The 21,595-nt window shown below is 35.5% G+C and overlaps 1 protein-coding gene across 6 annotated transcripts in view; it reads left to right on the top strand.

The window, feature by feature from the left end:
* Taz (tafazzin, phospholipid-lysophospholipid transacylase) overlaps positions 1-21,595 on the top strand; it is a 254,338-nt gene that overhangs the window by 218,530 nt on the left and 14,213 nt on the right. For 4 of the 6 annotated variants that reach the window (XM_090387179.1, XM_090387177.1, XM_090387178.1 and 1 more), the window contains one exon: positions 7,335-7,524. The exons of the other annotated variants lie outside the window; for them this stretch is intronic. In XM_090387179.1, coding sequence (XP_090243305.1) covers positions 7,335-7,424 — 90 coding nt within the window. In that variant the 3' untranslated portion in view covers positions 7,425-7,524. Of the gene's footprint in view, positions 1-7,334; positions 7,525-21,595 lie in introns of those variants that run through there. 6 annotated transcript variants of the gene reach the window in all.

Below are 21,595 nucleotides of genomic sequence, written 5' to 3'. Positions count from 1 at the left end.
ATCATTAATTTAGAAATGTTCATCCTTTCAACTTCTGTGATAAGCAGTGCTGGCACTGATAGCATTGTTTGTCCCACGGTGTTTCTCAAATAATTCTTAATTAATTTTAATTTCCAGAAAGAGTGTTCTGCGGTTGATACAGTAACCGGAATTGTCAAAAATAGTATCAATAAGGAGAACCCTTCTGAAAAAGTAGCACTGATATCGTAGTATTTTACTATGACTAGTTCTGCAAACTCACAAATAGTTATAATTTTTGAAATTTCACATTTTAGTGACTTTATGCAAAGTAGTAATTGAATTGATTCTGAAAGTCACTTAAATTTCTTTTGCACCTTTTCTACGTTTTTTATAATGGAATTTTCATCCATTTGGATTGATTGAGTTGGAGTAAGAAATGCAAACAAGTCAGAAAATGTATTTAGTCCTTGAAACCTTTGGGTCAAAAGTCACTAAGTCAAATACACGATAAAAAATGTTAACTTTAAAGAGCAATTCTGCATTTTCAAATCGGTAGTCCTCTGCCAGTTCATCAAAATGTTTCTTAACAAATTGCCTCTGTTCATTTGCAAATTGACAAGGTATACCTCATTTCTGCACAATGATGATGCTTCCTTGATGATATTTTCAAATTCATTTCTTAATTTTTTTACTTAATTATACAATGTTTCTATGCCCAATGCAGCTTGACTAATATCCATATTTGTTCTTTGCAAAATTGTTGATATTGAATTAATACTCGATAAGAGTTTTTCTCTCAGTATGGTAGTTAACCAAAATCAGATTTTTTCAATATTATTTTAAGTGTGCCCCTAGTTTGGCCCCCGCAGTCACAGATCCTTCAAAATTGCTCTGAAAACAGCAGCTATGCTAATACCATTTCACCTCTATTCACTGCAGTTTCGCTTGTGCTGTGCAGCTAACAATAAACATGCTTCATATGAAAAAATTATTGTTTGTATACATAGTAAATTTTATCATAAATATAACTAAAAAATTTGCATTTTTATTCAATTAAATTTTTTTTGTTTCAGGCAATGGGCCCTAATGCACTGCATTGGTTGCATTAGCATAGTTAAGTCACTGACTGAAAGCAGTTTCCTCTTAGTGCACAATTAGTTACTCTTTAGAGTCACCTTCCAATGCTGGAAGGTGAAATATTGGACATTGCTTTTCTGAAACCATCTGAGATTCTTTTAAACACTTTCTGGCACTTAGTATTGATAAAGCCCCTGTTATGGTATAGCAGTCCGAAAGGCTGGAGGAGGAAGGAAATAAAGATAAAATTGTTGTAATAGACCATTATGGTTATTTGATTAATTTGTGTGCTGAAAAGGGAGCTACATCCCTTCCTTCAAAAGTGAAATGAATATTTGGTAGTGAACATTTACTACTATCTAGAAAGAAGTAATAAAAGGAAAGGCATACTGAAATTTTCTCAATTAATGTTTGCCATTGAAGTAAAAAAAAGATTGAAGCATGTACTTCAATTTACCCAAAGACAGCCATATTGGCTGTCTTTGGGTAAATGCTTAACTGGATTTATAAAACAGTGGCAACCTCTGACAAGTCTCTTTAAGAAAGAGGTTGCATTGAGAAAAGCCACATAAACACTTTTCAGGGTTGCCAAGTTGAGAAGTTCAAGTAATCAATAATAAATAATAGTGACATGATCCAAAATAAGTTTTGAAAGAAGATAAATTAATGAACTCAAGTAAAAGAGTTTCTGAATCTGAGATTCTGGTGAATGCAATCCTAAAAAGACCAAGCAAGCTGATAACTCTATACATGTTACTTATGCAGAAAGGCTATTCGTGATCCTCTATTCTATCTTGAATAAAGAAATTTGCTCACTTCTTTTAAATTTTATGCCATCGTTTTAAAATCTGAACATATCACTTCAACCCCACATATTCACATCCATTTATTTAGTTCATTACTCCTAGATATTGCAAAGAATATGTTATATAAATTGTTATATCAACAATTTTTAAATCTTCTCCTTCCAGTTTTGGAAGTAATTAATAAACTAGGCAATCAGATGGATGGTTCTGACTTAGTCATAAGCATTTTTCCTGCCAAGTGGATAGTTGATAGATTGTAGATAGTCACCAGAGAAAAAGATTATATTCTTTTTGTTCAATGAGGAAGTACTTTATTGCTGCATGTGATTATGTGATGTACATTCCCATTGAAAAATATTCTTATGAATACTGAGGTTGCTCAAATTTCTTCAGTTTGGCAGTTGAAATAGTTTTGCAAGTGTGAAATTTTTTGCGAACAAATTTTCAGTACTTCTCAATATTATATTACTGTTACCGATGTGAGGCAGGAATCACATAATTAGTGTATTTTCTTATCTACTTATATATATATATATATATATATATATATTGTGTGGTTTGTAGAATAAATAAAGTGTCTGTGAAAATGGAAATGAAAAGTACAGAAGGAGCCAGAACTAAGAGAAGTTTAAAGAGATAGTAGAGAGTGGAAGTGAAGTAGTGGTTAAACAGGTGAAAGAATTTTAAAAACCTAATATAAAAATGAACTGGGACTGAGGGGGAGGGGAAAAATTTTATATATATATATATATATATATATATATATATATATATAAATAAATAAATAAATAACACTATATTCAGATATAGGAGGGCAATTTTAGCAAGAGGTCGAATCAGGGGATGGCAAATATGTAAAATCTGAATATAATAGATGAAAGTAGTAGGGGGCAAATAGACTGCACATTTTCGCCCCCCCCCCCCCCTTTTTTTTTTCTAATACCACAGACAAGTTTGGAAAGGCAGTGCCTGATACGTGGTTAGGAGTAGTCCCGTGATGAATTTCCTGGCTATCTATCGTATTTTCATCTACTATATTCAGATTTTACATATTTGTCATCCCTTGATTCAACCTCTTGCTAAAATTGCCCTCCCATATCTGAATATAGTGTTATTTAATTATTATTTATTTATTTATTTACTTATATATATATATACACAGTATAGTGGATATGGCAATTAGTTAACAGTTATAAAAGTAAGATACAATAGGTGAAAACCTGAACAAAAAACAAAAATCTAACAAGGGTGAGAAGAGCTGATTAATGCCATCAATGTCTACATAAAACATTACATCAGTCTTAATATCTATGAACATAGTATGAATGAGCAGGTGGTGACTAAGGGCTGTGATAGCTGTCATAGCTGACTTTGGTCCTTGGTAATAACCTAGTAGGGAAACATAATTGTTATAAAAAATGAAACATACATATAAGGATAATTACTAAATAATTATGTCATGCCAATTGTAGTAAAGATTGGGGGAGATACATTGCAAAGGACTTTGTCGAGGGCTAACCCTTACAATGTGTCCACCTACAATTAGCGAGCTATCAGTTTCTGTTGTCATCTGCCTGTTAATCCTGATGAATGGTAAATGGGTATCATAGGGATATCTATTAAGTTAAGATTAGACTAGAATATAGTAGTGGATAGAAGATAATTGATTAGGGGGGGGGGAAACGAATTTAAGGTGGTTAACAAGCTAGATGACTTTAGCCCGACCGATAGCCCAGACAACGAAATCAAAGCAAAAAACCCAATAATGGTGATAGTAGAGAACCAATAATACTTTATATAACATGTTATTCGATGACAAAAGATAGTCAGCTATGCTATATATATATATATATATACAGCTCATATATATATATACAGTATATATAGCTCATATATATATATACAGTATATATATATCCCCCCCCCCCTAAGTCCCAGTTCATTTTTGCACTAGGTTTTTCAAATTCTTTCACCTGTTTAACCACTACTTCACTTCCACTTTCTACCTATTCCTTTAAACTTCTCTTAGTTCTGGCTCCTTGTGTACTTTTCATTTCCATTTTCACAGATATTTTATTTATTCTACAAACCACACATAATTTATATCCTTTTGCTTCCTCTATTGCTGCACTGCATGTTTTGGAGCATTAGACATACTATAATTTCCCCCCCCCTTTTCTGCTTATTTTGCTTCTTAACTGTTATATATTACTACTATATATATATGAGGTGTGGAAATAAAGTGCCCAGACTGGTGCAATAAAAACAATGCAAAGTTAACTGTTATATATTACTACTATATATATATGAGGTGTGGAAATAAAGTGCCCAGACTGGTGCAATAAAAACAATGCAAAGTTGAAAAAACTCAAAAATGGTTTTATTTTTATTCAAAATGATCACCAGCTGATTGAATGCACTTATTACACCATTCTAAAAGTTTCTGGAAAAAGTCAGCAAAGGCATCCAAAGAGATTAGCATTAGTAGAGGCATATGATGCAAGAAAGCAAGCTTATGCAGCATCAGCCCAAAAAAAACGCTCCCATTTCACCCCTCCATTCATTCCAAATGCCAGCTCAGCCTTAAATTCATTTAGGCTATTAGCATCCACAATAAAAGATGGAAGCCTGTTCCACCAATCAACTATCCGCTGGCTAAAGGCAAATTTCTGCACATCTATTCTATAACTATCTTTCCTCAATTTGAAACTGTGCCCCCTCAGGTTCTTAGTCTGAGCAGGAGGAAGAATTCCATCAGCATTCAGCTTGCTCAGCCCATTCAAGGCCTTATACACCTCAATTAGATCACCTCGCAGGTGCCTACTCTCCAGGTGCTACAATTTGCAGAACTAAAGCCTTTCTTGGTAAGAGCACCCCTTTGTTCCCCTCACCAATTTTGTTGCCCTTCTTTGTACTTATTCTAGCAACTCCACATCCTTCCTAAAATAAGGCCTCCAGACCTGTACCCAGTACTCTGGGTGCAGCCTGGCCATTGCCTTGTATAACGGGATAATCACCTCCCTGTCCCTACTAGCAAAATTCCTATATATCATTGACAAGACTCCGTGAGCTGCCTTGGCACCCTGTCTGGACTGCTCAGTGAACTTCATATTTGACTCCACAATTACCCCCAGGTCTTTTTCACTTTCCATTGGGCGCCTCTGTAGCCAGGTGGGCAGGAGCAGCAGTGCGTAGCACATGCTTCTTGATTAGACCGGAGTTCGAGCCCATGACCACCAAATACGGAGGATACAGAAAGGTCAAGAAATGACCACTGCATATCCCCGGAGCAATATGGCCTTAGTTGCTAATGCTCCTAAAAACCAAATAACAAACAACAAACACTTTCCATTTCCTACCACAGAGTTGGTATGTTTCTCTTCGGTTATTGCTACCCATATGCTGTACTTTGCATTTGTCAACATTTGTCAATGTTAAATTTCAGTTGCCACTTCTCAGTCCATTTTCCCAACTTATCTAGATCCAGTGGAGTAGCATACTGGCTTTACTGTTGTTACTGCCAACCTTTGTATCAGATGATGTTCAGTTTGGCAGTTACGTTTTTCTTTTAAGTCCTCAACATCTTGAAATCTCACCCTGTTTGTCAAAAAGCATAATCAACATTGTCTTGATCCTGGACTTCTGTAAATCAAACTTCTTTAACCTTGGTGATGATTTTGGAGTCCACTGCATGCACTGATACTTCATCTTTGGGTTGTACTGAAGCACCCAACATTCATCTCCACTGACAGTCGAGGAAATTAGGTTTGATTTGACAAATCTGGATGAATCCTTCACGTGATTACACTCTTTGTTGCTTCTGCTTATCCTTGAGGTTGCACGGCACAAATTTTGCAAAGACCTTCCTTTTCCATAAATCTTCATGCAGATTTTGACAGATCATCTCCTTATTCATATCCAACTCATCAGCCATCATTCTGACAGTCAAATGATGATCCGTTGCCACAATTTCTTGAACTTAAGCAACTCTGTCCTCATTTCGAGAGGATGACAGATGCACACTTCTTGTGTCATTGCAAACATCCTACATCTCACTTTGTTTTGCTTATACCATTCAAACACATTGGCATGACTTAATGTTCCATCGTCATAAACAATTTTTAATTTCATACATAAATATTTACAGTTTAAAGCAAAATTTAATATTTGTTTGTTTTGAAATATTGTGACACAGAACTTTAAAGATACTAAAAATTGATTGTTACTTGCAACCTGTCAACCTAGTGGACAGTATCTGTACCACCACCTGTTAGAGGTAGTTTGAACTACAACATACCACTTCTGTTCATTAGCACCGGTATGGGAACTTTATTGCCACACCTCATATACATTTGCTGTTCTCCATGTATTGGGACATTAAATAAAAAAATAAAAACATCTGTTTAAAAAAAAGTAATTTCTAATATCAAGTATGATCCCCATAAACTTTAACAAACATTATGTTTGTTAAAGTTTATGGGTTTTTGTTATGTGAGGAATGAAATCTTACTTGGTTTCTCATTTAAAGCTTTAGCTGGTTATCAGTTTGAATTAGGATGTTGTGCTCTGGCTTATAAGTTCAGAAACATTCCAAATGTGTTCATTTGGATTTACCACATTACTTTCCTCAATCACTCTTGCACTTACTGTGCTTTGGGATACCAAGTGTTATGTTGATTAAGATGGGGCCTCTCCAAAGAATTGCCACAGTAAAGGTAAGATAACTGTGTGGAAGCCTCCGTAGCCAAGTGGGCAGGAGCAGCAGTGCGTAGCACATGTTTCTTGATTAGACCGGGGTTCGAGCCCATGACCACCAAATACAGAGGATGTGGAAAGGTCAGGGAATGACCACTGCATATTCCCGGAGCTTGACGTAGCCAAGTGACTACTAAATACGATAAATATTTGTATTGACGATTTATTGTAAACTCTACCGACTTGGTTGTCATGCCAGAGTATAAACAGAAAATTAATATCGCCTTAGTTGCTAATGCTCCTAAAAACCAAATAACAAACAAACAACTGTGTGGAATATCATAATTGGCAGCTGCATTCATGGTTTCATTGATATATTTTCCTCAATCACTCTTGCACTTACTGTGCTTTGGGATACCAAGTGTTATGTTGATTAAGTATAGGACCTCTCCAAAGAATTGCCACAGTAAAGGTAAGATAACTGTGTGGAATGTCATAATTGGCAACTGCATTCGTGGTTTCATTGATAACAACATGGGCCAAGCCAAACCATGTCAAACAAAAAGAAATGAAATCATCACATATCAATGCACACTTTATTTTTGATGTAAACTTCTCAGACCTCTCATGAAGGTATCTGATTGGTGTTGCCATTTATCTGTCATGTAACCTCTGAAATTAACCATTACTTTCTAGAGATGAAGTGTCCCAGCACAGGGAAGATCATTTAATTTTTTTTTAACCATGTGTGAAATAAGCAACATTCTAATTTTTCCTTTTCACCTTTTGTTTTAGGTTGAACAAAGAAAAGCAATTACAGATGTAATTCAAGAAGAATTGTATAAATTGAAAACACAAGCAGAAATGCTACATGTTGGAAGCTAAGAATATTAAGGAAGAAGTTTTATTTTGCATTACTATATGCCAAACAGAAAAAATCGCCTAAAACTATATTTGTCACAAACATGAGCTCCACATATAACTGATTGTGAATAATCAGTTAAAAAAAAAAAAAAAGAAAAAGGGAAAAAAGTGCCATACTTATTCTTCCTGATTTTAGCGGATAACCTCCATTATCTTTCTGTTTTAAGCATATAATTTGTAATATCAAATACATTATGTTCTGTTTTACAATTTACACATTTCATGAAATTATATAAGGCACTGAATTCTACCATCATACAATAAATAAGACATAATTATCTAAAGGATATGCAAACAAATCAGACTGTTGAGTTAAGTTCTTCATTCTGTTTCTCAAATGACCATCGACTGCATATTTCTGGTAGCAACCACCTGCCTTCTCAGATAAATCCAATCCACTCTTATGAGGCTCTTCAAAAGTGGTCAGATCATGTTTTATTGGATCTCTGGACATTCAGAACTCATTAGAAATGAACTGGCTGATCACGCAGTAGGTTCAACTACAAAAATACTATGTTACTTACATGTTTATATGTTACTGAAATTAAATGCAAAGATGAACACTAGTGGATATGGCAGAATCAAATCAACAACTGACTTCCAAATCAAGAAGCTCCAATTTTGGAAATTAGTATACAGACAGGAAGTTGTTCTTGCTCAGTTGCAGAACACTCACTTGACTCATCTCCACATAGGGCCAAAGATCCACTGAAGTGTGCCTGTTGCTATGTGCTGCTTACTATTTGTAAAATAATGGAAAGCTGATTTTTTTCCCTGTCTGGTTAACAGAGCCAATGCCTACATTTTTAATATGCAACAAATCTTAGGCAATGATCACAGCTGTCGTTTTATACGTAAGAAATACTACTCAAAACATTTTTTTTTTTATATTCCATGAAGCTCTTTCTCATAAGTCCTATCATGATCTTTCTCAACTGCATTTTTAACTTAATTGATAGGCAACTGTATCTCAACTGATAGGTATGTTACAGTCTGAGCTCTATGCCATTAGACTATTAATCAGCAGCAACAAACTCAGATTATTCTTGCAGTACTCAGTCTAGTACAGATTAACCATTCATTTGTAATATGGTAATCTGGATCTTTAGATGCATCGTATAGGATCTCCCCATGGTTTTCTCTATCTGGAAAGTTTTCAAAGCACTTAAAACTGTATTTGGCTCCACTGTAATTTTGACCGTGCTTGTCACTTGCATTCCAAAAAAAAAAAAAAAAACTCAAATTACTTTAACTGTAAAAACTATATATTGATCTTGATTAGGTCAAAATCCTTTCACCTTTGCAGGTATGTGAAAATGTTGTTATTACAGCAATAAAATTTTGGATGAAGCTGTTTATAATTCATAAACATGGATAATTGTTTCTGACAAATGGTTTCATCTCTATCTATTACCAGATCTGTTTATCTCAGTATAGTATCCAAGAAATATTTTCATGTATTAACAAGAAGTTTATTTTAACTTTTCATGTATTAACAAGAAGTTTACAGTTAATTTTAAAACACTGTTGACTGTTTTTCTCCTTATGAATTTTAGTTGGAGTATGGTAAAACATTGTTATTTATTCTGAAGTAGGCAAATTGCAATGTTTATTATATTATATAATATGCAGTTAAACCTCTCAAATCTGGCAACATCAAGATCTGATCTGTCAGAACTTTAAAAAATTTTTGGATTTTGGGCAGAGCTACAAAAAATACTTCATTTTTATACTATATTATTCAAATGTAGCAACACCCCCCCCCCCTTAATAAAGTACCATTTTCTTTCTTTTTTTTTCTTTTTTTTTTTTTTTCTCTTCTCTATTTTTGTAATATACAAATATAGTTTCATTTCAAATATAATATATTTTAGAAGGGGAAGAAAGAAAAGTTTCACAATCTTTTAGGTGACATGGAGTTACAAATAGTGAAAAGTTTTGAGATTTTTTAATAAACAATAAGCTGAAAAAAAAAAAAAAAAAAAAAAAAAGGATTTCAATAAACAGCAAATGTGTTTAGTGAACTCCTTGTAATACTTTATGTACAAATTATGAAATTCAGTAAGCAAGTACAGTTGTCCTCTGCTATATTACAGTTAACCCGGTGCTTGTTTGCTCTCTATATATTTTAGAGTGAATAATGCTATTCCCCCAGAATAGCATTATCCACTCTAAACACCTTGGGAGTAGTTACACATTCAGTGTTTGAGTGCATGAGAGGCCCATCAAGGGAAAAAAATTAATTCACTTTAATGTCCAGTCAACTGTAATTCACAATCCATAACTTTAAAAGGTGAATTCTTTGAATTTGCTATTAAAAACCAACTTTTAAATTATATTGTAATTAACAAAAAAATGGCTGAATTGCTAGCCAAGCTGAGCTGGAAATGCTGCAAGGAATTTCCAAATTATGACAAAGAGAAACTTGGAAAGCCATCTGTTTGTTGTCCCAAAAGATGTTTTGTGTGAAAAAGTAATATACATCTCTGTGTTAATTTTCCATAGCTGTTTGTACTGGAACAAGTTTCCTGTGTCCACAGCTGTAAAATGCTATAGTCACATGCATCATTTCTTGCAAATTATAAAAATATTTTTCCATTTATATATTCTTTCACCCAGTGGTGGTATGGGAAAGGGAGCATCCATGTGGGATCTAATTAACTGAAATTCATTGAAGTGTTGTTTATAAAACTTCTCTTTAGGAACAGTCATATCCTGACAGGGAGTTGCTTTTAGCCAAACTGACATTAGCACTGGTCAGTAATGTTGTTTTTGATTTAGTTTTTATTTCCAGCCATTTCTGGTTTTTGCATTGTATTAAATGCACTTTGTGTGACTGATTTCAGTTTACTGTGTAGGTGGTTTCAACTTCCCTTTTTTCCTTTAATGGCATCAAAGAAATCAATTGAGTCATCCAGTATTAATAATGTGAAAAGTTGTAAAAAAAACTTGTCATTGGAAACTAAATTGGACATTCTGAAAAGAATGGATTTGGGAGGGTGCTAGATTTACATTACATTTTGTAGTTTGAGCAGTCTGAAAATTAACAGTATTGCAACCTGTTAAAGTTTATATTTAAAGTTCAGGTGTTTCTGCTACAATTATTATTGTTATATAGAGAAATGGTGCCTTAAAATCATCCAGAAACACTGGCTATGTCAACCAATAAAATTATTTACATTATTTCCTATGGATAAATCTCCCCTTCTTTAAGAAGATTTGACAAAGTAGATTGATTTAGCCCTCTGTTTTTATAACTCCAGTTAAGAGTGCTAATTGGATCTGCTTAATGTCGATTCACTTAGCACTCTTCTTTCCACAAATAGTAATTAGACAGTTTCATAACTTAAATTTATTATACACTTTTTTGATGTTAATCCATACAAACTTACAGTTCTAAGTTGAAATCCCTGCCCTGAATAGTCAGTTCTCATGCCTTGTTTTGGCAAATGGACAGTTGAAGAACTAAGTGTGCCAATTGTCAGATGGTTTGCCAGATTTGTACATTTTCCTAAAAAGCTAGATAATGAAATACCAGATTTAAGAGGTTCAACAATACTAGCATTAGGCAGGTCAGATTGTTATGAAAGCTCTTAAGATAATTGTCATGGAGAACATGTTTTGCCATATTTTCTTACTTTACTTTTTTTTAGTTCCATTCATGTGCTGTTTCAGAATGTTCTAGCTTTAAAAACAGTGTTATTTTTATTTTACTTCCAAGAAGACTTGATACTGCTTGCTGGTGCACTAAGTCTGATATACATACAAAGTAACCCACATGGTCCCTTTGAGGTCTCAATATTGAAATTTTTGAATGTTTAATTATTCTTGTATGAATCTGCTTAAGTATTGGGTGAGAGAGGTGGGAAATAAATAATATAAAAATACCTTTTTAGAATTTCTTGAATTTTCTGCTAAGAAATTGGTTTATCACTTTTCAAAACAGAACCTTTTGAACACGTTGATACTAAAGTCTTAGAAGTAACATTTTATATATATATAAAAAAAAACATCTTCCCTCATCACCTGTCATCTTCTCTAAATTGTTTAATTTTTCCTTAAAATCTATTCCAACTATTCACTTCCACAACAACAGATGAGAGTTTGTTGATCTAACAATCAACTACCCTCTGGCTGACACCAAATATTGGCACATCTATCCTGCAACCATCCTTCCTCAGTTTAAATTTGTGCACTGTCCCACATATGTGTGTTGTCTGAGCTAGAGTAAGGATTCCATCAATATTTAGATTTCAATCCATTCAAAGCCTTAAACACCTCGGTCAGATCTCCTTGCAAAACGGAAGTCTTTCTTGGTAAAAGGACCCCTTTGTTCCCCTCAGTTTTGTGCTCTTCTATGCATCTGTTGCAACAGATCCAGATCTTAAAATCCTATATGCAAAACTTAAGATGTAGCTTTACCATTGCTTTATACAATGGGATAATCACCTTGTTTCTATTGGCAAAATTCATGTGTATCATTGACAAAACCCCGTGGACTGCCCTAGCAGTCATCCGCTCTTCTCAAAGAACTTCATGTCTGACTGCAAAATTACTCCTATGTCTTTTTTTGTCTCTACTACCTTCATTGTGGTACCACACAGTTGGTACTTAGTCTGGGATTACTGCTACCTACATGCTTCAATGATGTCCATTTCCAAACCCCATGTACTTTTTCTGACAGAATCTCAGTTATCGGTTGATTCAACTACTGCTCAACTCATTTGCCAAATTATTCACTGTATGATTCCTTTTGCCTCAAAGGTGGTACTTGTGCATATGTCCGTTCTGATATTCACTGTCAGAACACTTAGTAATTTGGAATCTCCTCTTTCCAATCTTCTCTGGCTTAAAATCTCTCTACCTCATTCTGTCAAATTCATCTGTTGTCTCTACCGTTCTCCCAACTCCACAAATCCTTGGAACTCTTTGATTTCCTCTCTTTGCAACTTGACTTTCGCCAGTCCAACTTTCCTAACAGTGAGGTAATTTTCCTTGTTGATTTTAATGTTCACAACTCCAGTCGGCTTCCATTTTCTAGTCAAGCAGACCCAGCTGGTCAAGATGCTGAGGCTTTTGCAATCACTAATGACCTCGCACAAATTGTTCATTTACCTACCAGATATAATACCAGACAATTCTAACCATACAGCCAACATACTTGATCTTTTTCTTACAAACAACCCTTCTAAGTTCAAGTTCGAAGTGAGTGGTCCTTTAGGCACCTCAAATCACAACTTGGTGATTGTCTCTTCTCCAATGGAGCCTTTATCTCATGGCTATTCCCAATCTCGTGTTGTTTGGCATTACAAGAATGCAAAATGGAATGACCTGCGAGATTTCTTTTCTTTTTTTCCTTGGTCGGATTACTGTTTCAAAACTTCTGACATTTGCTCAGATTGTGACAGGCAAATTATTCTTGTAGGAAGGGAATCCTTTATTCCACACTCCACCCTAAAATCTCATCCTTTATCTAAGCCTTGGTTTTCCAATAAATGTGCTAAGGCTGTTCAAGAGAAGAGTGGTGCATATCGTAATTGGCATGTTTCCAATTCTTCAGTTTCATTTTCTGCCTACACCAGAGATCGCAACAATTGTAAAGCGGTTATTAATCAGTCCAAACTAGATTTTGAACAGGCTAAGAGTAGAAAACTTACTTCTTACCTTAATGGTAGCCAAGCTCTGGTCTCTTGCCAAAGCTATTGGCTGCAACTTTTGCCCATCTCTTCTCCCACCTCTGTCAAAACCAGATGGTTCTTTTGTCACTTCAGCCAAGGATAAAGCTGACCTTCTAGCATCCCATTTTTCTTCCAACTCGTATTAATGAACTTGGTAAAACACCTCCCAGCATGCTCCATTCAGTGCCTCTTGTGGTCTTCCATCAAAAGGGTGTCAGAAGGATTTTGATGCAGCTTGATGCTAAGAAAGCCCCAGGTTCTGATGGTATTTCTCCACTTGTTTTCAAAACCTGTGTTCTGAACTTACTCCTATTCTTTGCCGCCTTTTTTCACTTTACTACATGTAGCAAAGTGAATGTATCTTTGCTACATTTCTTTGCTTTCTTACACTGGCTCTTGATAATCTGCCTTGGCTTGCCTGACTTCCTTAGTGAGTTGACTGCAGACTAACTTGTTTTTACTGCAGGTTTCTCTGTCCCATTATAATTTATAAACATCCCATCAATATTTCTTCTGTGCCATTAGTCTCATCACTTCAACTGACATTCGTTTAGATCTAAATCTGGAACAATATCTTTGGTGTAAAAAGCTTATTAGCTTCTATGATTACTTCCGTGAGTGCTTCCCATTTAGAATTTGCAGTTGGTCCAACTGAACGGATTTAAAAATTGTCTACAACCATGAAACAAAATCCATTCTCTTTACCCTTGACAGTTGTTATATCTTTAAATGTCTCTCACGTGGAGGGAATATCCAAGTAAAAGAACAACTCTAGTGATTCCTTTACCTGGATATTCTTAGTGCATGAACAGCCACTGCTGATAATCAAACCAAGAGTATTGCTTTCTCTTATTGCCTCTCTAACATGCTGGTGTAGAAAACAGTCGTTGAATAAATTTAGAAGTGGTCTATGAGTGAGAAACCCACAAGTTACAGTCAGTATACAAAGTTAAAATCACATTATAAAACATTCTGATATACTGGCCCACTTATTTGACCTAGTTGTTCATTGTACTCATCACAGTCACATTGCACTAGCCAAATTGACAAACCCACATTAGCTAGGTATACAGCCTTAAACTCTAAATACTTTCCACCCTTCTGCCCTTTCTGTACATGTTGTACTCACCATATTCAAATTCTATATCCCTTATGTTTGAGTGGCAGTGTCTCTGGTGATGTCTGTTTGATAAATTGAGCAATACTTCAAATTCATCAACATTTTTTGCTATATTCCTAGGATTAGTGTAAACACAAGTATGCATGCACCTTTTCTGCTCATAGTAACCCTAATAACCCACGTATATACTTATCTCATAGCACCCACAGCAGATCTTGTTGCCTCTAACACCTTGCTTTCCAGGCTGTTGCACATCCACATAGTAGCATTACAAAAAATCACTTTCACTGTTACAGCTGCTGTTAATCGATTAGTCTGTTAAATTTAATTTATTAGATTGATTTATCTGATGTTTGATATACAAATAGGTAAGGTTAAAAAAAATTATTAAAATTATTTCTTTACCTTTATAGACATATAATGTGAAAACCAGTACAGCTACTCCCCGACTTACAGCCTTCCAACTTAAGACAATTCGTAGTTACGACAGCTGCATATATTCAATTTTTAAAAAATTAGAAATTAAAAAAAATTTTTTAAATTACGAAAAAAAAAAAAAAATATGTATATAGAATTTTTGAGTCCTAACAATAAGTTGCACTTGCTGATGACAATGTATGACAATTACGACATCCTGTGCTAAGTACTGTGTTATTAGCATTAGTTGAAGCATATGATGCAAGAAAGCAAGCTTATTCAGCATCAGCCGAAAAAAAAAAAAAAAAAAAACCCTTCCCATTTCACCTATCCGGTCACTCCAAATGTTTGTCTGGTTCAGCCTTAAATTTATTTAAGCTATTCCACAACAACAGATGGAAGTCTGTTCCAGCAATCAACTACCCGCTGGCTAAAGGCAAATTTCTGCACATCTATTCTACAACTGTCTTATTTCAATTTGAATCTACACCCCCTCAGGTTCTTAATCTGAGCAAGCGGAAGTACTCTGTCAGCATTGAGCCTGCTCAAACTATTCAAGGCCGTATACACCTCAATCAGATCACTTCGCAGGTGCCTAGTCTCCAGATGCTGCAACTTGCAGAACTTAAGCCTTTCTTCATAAGTGCACCCCTTTGTTCCTGTCAGCAGTGTTGCCCTTCTCTGTACTTGTTCTAGCAACTCCTTCCTAAAATGAAGCCCCCAGACCTGTATGCAGTATTCAAGGTGGGGGCCTGACCATTGCCTTGTATAGAGGAATAATCACCACCTTGTCTCTGTTAGCAAAATTCCTATATATCATTGACAAACTCCATGACCTGCTCTGGCAACCCATCTACATTTCTCAGAGAATTTCATATCTGATTGCACAATTACCCCCAGGTCTTTTTAATTTTTCACCTCCCTGAGTGTACTACCACACAGTTGGCATGTTTCTCTTGGGTTTTGCTACCCATATGCAGCTTTGCCCATCTGCCTAACTTTTCTAGATCCTGTTGCTGTAGTATACTGTCTTTACTATCATTAACAACTGGCAACCTTTGTATCATCTGCAAACTTGGATATTAACCCTGATATACCTTCATTGATATCATTGAAAAATACACAAAACAATGGGCCCAGCACTGAACCCAGGGGGACTCCACTAATAACATTAGTCCACATAGAGCAGTGTCTATTTATTACCACTCTCTGCAGTCTCCCACTCAACCATCCCTTTATCCATTGCAGCAACTTGCCCTTAATGCCATACTGCTTCAATTTGTACAACAGTCTTCCATGTGCAACAGTATCAAAAGCTTTCCTGAAATCCAAGTATATAATGTCAAAATTATTTTTTGCATCCAGTCTGACCAATCAATCAGATTGGTCAGACAAGATTTTCCCTTTACAAACCCCATGCTGTGTCTGAACTATTACTGCAGTCTTGTCTAGGTGATCCTGTATCACCTCTTTAACCAGTGACTCCATTATTTTCCCTGGAACAGAACTTAAACTAACAGGTCTATAATTATTTGTTTGTTTGTTATTTGTATTTTAGGAGCATTAGCAACTAAGGCCATATTGCTCCGGGATATGCGGTGGTTATTCCCTGACCTTTCCGTATCCTCCGTATTTGGTGGTCACAAGCTTGAACCCCAGTCTAATCAAGAAGCGTGTGCTATGCACTGCTGCTGCTGCTGCTCCTGCCCACCTGGCTACGGAGGTGTGCCATATATATATATATATATATAATTATTTGTGTCACCCTTTGCACCCCTTTATGAATTGGAGATACATTTGTACATCTTCAGTCCAGGGGGACCTCACCTGACTCTAAGGATGCTCCCATAATTGAGCTGTTCAGAGGTAAAGTGGTATAAGTCACTTTCTCTTAATTTTACAGAGAAAGTTTTGCATTTCAGCTTATGAAAAATGAAACTTGTATTAAAAAACTCAAATAAGGATTGCTTAATATTCAAAATATAATACATTTTTAGTCAACATAAATGTTTTATTAATTTTTTAGCCAGAAACAGGTATAAATACATAAAAACTTGGCTTTCAATCTTTTTAAACCATGTTAAAAAAAGTTAAAGTTAAACCATGAAGAATGTTCAATTCCTCTCACCCTCTTGTTCTTCTGCTTCATCATCATCTGGCATTGCTTCCTCTTGTCTTGCACCAGCAGTAGCATCATTAGCAATAACCAAATTGTGGAAAACACTGGTCGATTGGTGGGATGTACCGAAGTAGACTTAGCATATCCTGTTTCTTTGCAACTGATACAGGAATTGGTTCCATGTATAATATTGGCTGTTCCACTTCTCTCAAACTTCTCTCACTTTTTGGGGGTCTACCTCTATGATATGTTGTTGTTGTTTTTTTTTTTTTTTTAGAAGTATTAGCAACTAAGGCGATGTTGCTCTAGGGATATGTGGTGGTCATTCCCTGACTTTCCGCATCCTCCGTATTTGGTGGTCACAGGCTCGAACCCAAGTCTAATCAAGAAGCGTGTGCTATGCACTGCTGCTCCTGCCCACCTGGCTACAGAGGCGCCTCTACGATATGAGAGAGATGGTTCAATGTTGATAGTTTTGAATCCTTAAATTTCATTTAAAATTTCTTTATACTGGGTAACAAGGAGCGTTTTTTGTAAACCTGATTCATTGAAATTTTAACCAGTTGACATTGTTGTTTTGGGTGCTAATTTTCTTTTTGACTACATGGTTTAATAATGGCTCAGTGGATAGAAAATCTGTCCTATCCATTTTATGTACATGAAATGGATGTTTCTTCTTGGCACCTTTTATTGTTTCATACCAATCTGCTGTAGTGAAAATCACCTTGGGCTTTGATGAGGAGTCAATAATAACAAAATCGTGATCATTCGGCAAAAAAGAATGACCACTTACCATAAATAGGTGGCCTAGTCTTGATGGAGTTATCTGTACTGTGTTAGTAGCTTCAGAAGGCTAAGTGTCGGTTTCCAGTTCCAGTTTTGTCCTGTACACGAGTCACTAAACATGATGCAGTGATCTTTTCCATTGCCAAATTGTTTGATGAGCTTCACAAGACAGGCTGCAATTTCTTGGCTTCCTTTTTTGCCTTCGGTCTCATCCCATACATACATGTGGCCCTCTCATCCCATACATACATGTGGCCCTCCCCATTATGTAAATTGTGACAACCAAGATTATATGTGTACATATTTCTCTTGTAATAGGCAACTGAAGTGGATAACTTAGGAAAGGCCAGTGCCTTTTCAAGATCAAATGTAAAAGCTAAGATATTGTTATCATTCTTGCAATCATCGGTAGCGTTCTTCAAGATTTCACATGCTTTGTCTGCTTTGCGTAAATGCAATTCATGATGTACTTGAAGTTGCCTTTTTTCTTTTTTCAGATGCATCAATCTTTATTTTCATGGCATCACACATTTGACATGTATCCTTCTTAGGAGCAATAAAAGATAAATTTAACTCATAGTTGAATATATGCCTATAAACATGTTCTTTTACTGCTGCTTGTTGCCTGACTTTACACTCTAAAACAAACAGTTCATACATTTTTTTTGTTTTAAGTCTGCATTCAAATATTTTCTATTTGGGTTGTTGTGTCTAGTCTAGTGACTAACATAAGTTGGAAATTTTCGGATGTGTTCTCTGTTTCTTTTAAGCCTTCTGAAATTTTATTAGAAGGTGGTCCTTTGCCCCTTAAATCTTCACCAGGTTCCTTACCCTCTTCCTCTTTTTTTAAGAAACTGGCCAAACGTCCATAGGATATTTGAAATGTGTCTAAGAAGAATGACTTACAAACTTGTATGGTCTTGTTTTTAATATTCAAATTATATTTGTAAGAAACTTGCTTAGGCCCCCTTCTCTCCGGATCTAGGACAATGACTTCTAACTTGCATTCACCACTTAAGTGAGTGTTCTGTCTAGAATAATTGCTAGTCCACCAAAAGTTAATAAAACTTAGTTGCCTATCATCAAACGTTATTTTTTGGAGGCATTTTTGTTGACAACCACAGCCTTTGTTGATAAAAACCTTAACTTTCACAGTTCTGTTATTTCTGGTGACATACTCGCCCATATTTCTCTTCTTTTTTCTTTCTGTATATTTATGACTCTCAGGATCTCTTCTATGTTTTTTTGTTTTTTTTTTTCAGTTGTGGAGTACCACTGTCAAGGCTTTCTCTGTCATTGTCTACATGTGAAAATAAACAAACACTTTAAATTTCATGTAATGTCAACTTCATGTAGTTAATATAGTTTTCATATAATATAATTCCGACCAGCAAACATGTTTTTATAGGTTATGAAATCAAAACATAGTTTTAAGCTTATTATAATGTATTTACCTTGTACAAGTAATATTTCTTCTTCACCAGCCATAATTCTTCAAGAAATGTCAATAAAAGACTTTCAAACAAAGTTTGTTCACGGAACACAGTCTGTAATCACACAAGTGTCTTGACAGCTAACACTGACTTATACCACTGTACCTCTGACGACACTCTGTGATTCTGATCAGGCTCTTTGACCGTGTGGCAGCAGTACTTGTCAATGTAAAAGTTAGACTTATACCACTTTGCCTGTGAACACATTTCACCTAGTAGTATCAAAATATGGTATAAGTCAAAAATCGATTTTTCTTGACTTATACCACTTTACCTCTGAACAGCTTAATTATGGCAAAGGGTTTGTTTATTTCCCTTGCTGCCTCCTTCAATATAACTGGATAGACTACATTTGCCCCAGGTGCTTTTTTTATATTTAACTTCAACAATTTCTCCTTCACTCAGTTATTACAAAATCACTTAGCTCCCTGCTAGAGTTTGATAAACTTCTGTCATTCCCCTCCTTGAATAACTTCTCATGTGTGAATGTAGATGCAAAATACTCATTCAGTTTATCGGCTACTTGAGCAGGATCATCAATAATCGAACCCTCTATGTTAAGTGGACCAATCTGATTTATTCCCTTCTAGAGTTTACATAAGTAAAGAACTCTTTGCATCCTTTGCCAAAGATTTCTTGTAATCTGTTTTTGCCAGCCTTAACCTCCTTTGTGACTTGATTACAGACCAGCTTATATCTGCCATAGGCTTCTGTGTTACCTGATAATTTATATGCATTATATGCATTTTTCTTCTCTGCCACGAGCCTCATTAATTCATCTGACATCCATTTAGGCTTGAACAGTATTTCTTAGTTGGTATGAAAAGCCTAGTTGCCTCCAAGATTAAGTCCCTTAAAGCTTCTTATTTAGAATTCACCTTTGGTAACATCATCAGTTGATCCCACTGTATAGCATTTAAAAACTGTCTGAGACCACTAGCTACCTTTACGAAAACAAAGACCCTTCCATTTACCCTTGATGGTAATTACATCTTTAAGTAAATCTCACATCAGTACACTGTGATCACTGCCACCTAGTGGTTCTCTTATCTTCAAATCCTTAATGCATGAATAATCACTGCTGATAATCAAATTAAGATTACTCTATCTGGTTGCCCTTTGAACATGTTGCTGTAGAAAACAGTCCTCCAATAAATCCACAAAACTCGTGCTAGCGTGCGAGTGACCAACTCACAGTTCCAGCCAATATCTGGAAAGCTAAAATCCCAATTACAAGACGTTCTGATTTACTGGCCTACTCTATTTCCCTACACAACTGTTTGTTGTACTCATCAGAGTCATTAGGCATATAACACACACTCCTACTCTCATTTTCCCTTTCCCAGTGTTTGTCACACCAAGCAGACTCAGCATTGCACTGTCCACCCATGTCAACTGGATGCACTTCCATTGATTTTGTTTGTTTTTTAACTAACAGCATAACCCCTACTCTGTCTATCTTTTCTGTATACATTGTACTCCTCATTAATCCTAGCTACTCTGAGTATGACTCAGTCTCTGTTCTTCAAAGCTAGTGAATGTAATATTATCGCTGTATGATCCCCATCCTTTTTGTTATCTTGGGAACCAAGCTACCCCAAATTAATATGGCTAATAAACATAAAATTTATTCACCATCTCCTGTCAAGGAGAAGAGAAAACAATAAGCTTAGATACAAAGCTGAAAATAATAACACAACACGAAAAAGATAAATCCATAATGGAATTGGCTCACAACTTCACCTTATCTCACTCAACTATATTCACCATCATGAAGGACAAAGACAGAGTTCGCGAAGCAGTAAAAGTGTCAGTGTCTATCAGCTCAACAATACTAATGAAAAAAATAAGTGGGCCTATTCATGAGATGGAAAAGTTATTAGTTGCATGGATAGAGGATCAAACTCAGAAGTGTGTACCCCTCAGCTTATTAGCTATTTAGGCTAAAACAAGAAGCCTTTTCGAAACTTTAAAGTTACGTGCAGGAAATGACTACAAAGAAACATTTGTTGAAAGTAATGAATGGTTTAATAGGTTTAGAAAACATTACAATTTGCATAATGTGAAAGTTAGTGGGGAAGGTGCCGAAGCTTTTAAGGAAGTTTAATTGTATCATTGAAGAGGGAGAATATTTGCCCAAGCAAATGTTCAATGTGGATGAAACAACCTTATTTTGGAAAAAAAATGCCTGAATAATCAGGCATGTACGTACATCCAGCGCACCTGGATGACATTCATCCTGATGTTAAAGTAGTGTGACTTCCACCAAACACTACATCAATTATCCAGCCATGCGATCAAGGAATTATTGCTGCATTTGAAGCTTATATTTCTCAGGGTATTTCTGCTATTCAAAGTGGGTAAACAATCTATGAGAGAATTTTGGAAAGCGTATAACATTTTGCATTGCATAATGAACATAGCTGTAGCATGGAATGAGGTTACTAATAAATGCTTGAGTGACATATGGAAGAATCTCGTGGAAATTCATGTCCCTAGGTTTGATAAGGATAGCGCTA

The sequence above is a fragment of the Mastigoproctus giganteus genome, chromosome 13 (genome assembly GCF_048544385.1).
Source record: "Mastigoproctus giganteus isolate SK-2022 chromosome 13, ASM4854438v1, whole genome shotgun sequence".
Lineage (NCBI taxonomy): Eukaryota > Metazoa > Arthropoda > Arachnida > Uropygi > Thelyphonidae > Mastigoproctus > Mastigoproctus giganteus.
The sequence above is the reverse complement of the archived record's forward strand: the minus strand, read 5'-3'. Positions and strand labels throughout refer to the sequence as shown.